The 2,344-nt window shown below is 49.1% G+C and overlaps 1 protein-coding gene across 1 annotated transcript; it reads right to left on the bottom strand.

Moving 5' to 3' along the window:
• Positions 1-1,697: 1,697 nt before the first annotated feature.
• On the bottom strand, positions 1,698-2,339 carry LOC103212621 (olfactory receptor 13A1-like). Its single transcript, XM_007958599.1, has one exon. It carries the CDS (start codon positions 2,337-2,339, stop codon positions 1,698-1,700), a length of 642 nt encoding a protein of 213 aa, XP_007956790.1.
• Between the last annotated feature and the right edge of the window lie 5 nt (positions 2,340-2,344).

Genomic DNA, 2,344 nt, shown 5'->3' with positions numbered 1-2,344 from the left:
TAACAAGGATTGGGCAATGTTCCATTCTGTTGTACACAGGGTCACTATGAGTTGGACCCAATTCGACGGCCCCTAACAACATAAGAATGCAAAAGCTGAAGAACAACTAAGGATAACTGCAGAAGAATTGATGCATCTGAATTATGGTGTTGGAGAACAATATTGAATTTATCCATGAAATATTGAATACATTCATGACGTATTGAGTATATGCATGAAATCCTTTTAGAATTTCATAGACTTCCAGAGGAATAAACAAATCTGTCTTAGAAGAAGTATAACTGGAATGCTCCTTTGAAGGAAGGGTGGTGAAACTTCATCTTATGTACTTTGGATATGTTTTCAGGAGGGATCAGAAGAAAGACATGATATTTGGTAAAGTAGAAGATCAGAAAATTAGTGGAAGGCCCTCAATGGGATGGATTGACTCAGGGGCTGCAGCAATGGGCTCAAACACAGCAACCATTGTGAGGATGGTACAGAACCAGGCAGTGTCCTGTTCTGTGGTGCGCATAGTCCCTGTGAGTCAGAACTCAGTTGACGGCACCTGACAGCAACCATGACATGTGTGCTTCCATAAAATGTCTGTTCAAGTCATCTTATTCTATTGAGGAGACATTTGTCATCTTGTTGGCATAGAAAAATTTTCTTACAGTTTGAAGAAAAAAGTCTTTTCTCAAATATAGACTTGAAAAACAAAGTAGATACTTTTAAGTATAGATAAATATACATTTCCAAAACATGTTCACTGTCTTAAAGACTTCTTTGGAAGAAAAGAAGTTGTCAGGTGTTGGTAACTATCTCTGGGTAATTATGGCAGGTGCAAAGTGACCCAGGGGAGTGAGACCTGATAAAGGGAAAGTTGAGATGTGGCCTTAATCAGCTGCTCAAGAAAGGGAACCAGCCTCCAGCCAGGACCATATATTGAGTTAAGATAGTGGTTTCAGAAAGTAAATTACTACTAGACCCCTAGTCACTGGAGGGATCAAAGATCACATGCTCAGACCCACCCCTCTGTGGTATAGTCACTAGGACAGTGAGGACTGCCTCAGTGCACTCCCACACACACTGTGTGGGGCCCCTGAGACAGGGTCATAAGCAAGAGCCATTAATCTGTGAGACACCAATGCCAGAGGGGCTGTGTCAAAAGGAACTCAGGTCACCTGGAAGAGACAAGACATTACTAGGTGCACATAGAGTTCACAGTAGGGTTAGATCGCAGTAGGCCGAGACATAGCCTCTCACTGTCCAAGGGGTCTTACTCCTGGTGGAAGAGGATGGAAGACCCAGGGAAGGGTACATTCAGCTGGCTGGGACTGAGCATTGGAGTGTGGATCTGGACAGAGACCTGGGGAGGTGTGGGAATTGAGGTACAGGTACCCATGGGCTGTGCTTCTTTCTATTAGAGTTGGGGTAGTGGCAGGAGGGAACAGATAAGGAAAAACTGGCTCAAGAAAGTCCTGGGGAAAGTTATAGGGGACAAGGGCCCATGAGGAGCCACACACACTGGGCAGTTTGCAGCCAAAGTTCTGTTCAGCTCACCCACGTGTCCTGGGGCCCAGTCAGTGCTGGGGCACTTGTGACAAGTCCAAGCAAAAAGCCACCTGCTAAACCTTCACCCATGACTTGGGTCATCTCTGCCTGGCATACAAAGTAGGGGACTATAGTGGCAAGAGACACTTACTTAGGCTGTCAGCTCACCTTTGACAGAAGGGGAGCAGCTTGCCCAGGGCACGGTGAACATCCTTGTTCCTGAGGGAGTAGATCAGTGGGTTCAGGGTGGGACTCAGCACAGTGTACATCACCCCAGCCGCTTTGCTCCTCTCGGGGCTGTAGCTGGAAGCGGGGCTGATGTAGGCACAGGACACGGCCGAGTAGTACACAGAGACCACAATGAGGTGGGAGGAGCAGGTGGTGAAGGCACGGCGCTTGCCCTCCCGAGAGCGGATGCGCAGGATGCTGGCCACGATGCAGACATAGGAGGCCAGAGTCAGCATGAAGTTGGTGAAGCCATAGAACCCGTCGGCCAGGAGAGTCATGATGCTGTTCAGTCGTGTGGGGCTGCAGGAGAGCAGCAGCAGTGGGGGGATCTCACAGAAGAAGTGCTCGATGACACGGGGCCCGCAGAAGGTCAGCATGGCAGTCAAACCTGTGTTGAGTGAGGCACTCAGGGCACAGATCCCCCACACACTCCCAGCCAGTGCCATGCACACCCCTGGGCTCATGATGGCACCATAGTGCAGTGGGCGGCAGATGGCCACATAGCGGTCAAAGGCCATGACTGAGAGCAGCAGTAGCTCGGAGGACCCAGACCAGATGAGGAAGAAGAGCTGGGCCATGCAGC

Source organism: Orycteropus afer, unplaced genomic scaffold, assembly GCF_000298275.1.
Source record: "Orycteropus afer afer isolate SDZICR_OR568_19922 unplaced genomic scaffold, OryAfe1.0 scaffold01035, whole genome shotgun sequence".
NCBI lineage: Eukaryota > Metazoa > Chordata > Mammalia > Tubulidentata > Orycteropodidae > Orycteropus > Orycteropus afer.
This window is presented reverse-complemented; position numbering and strand designations above follow the sequence as displayed.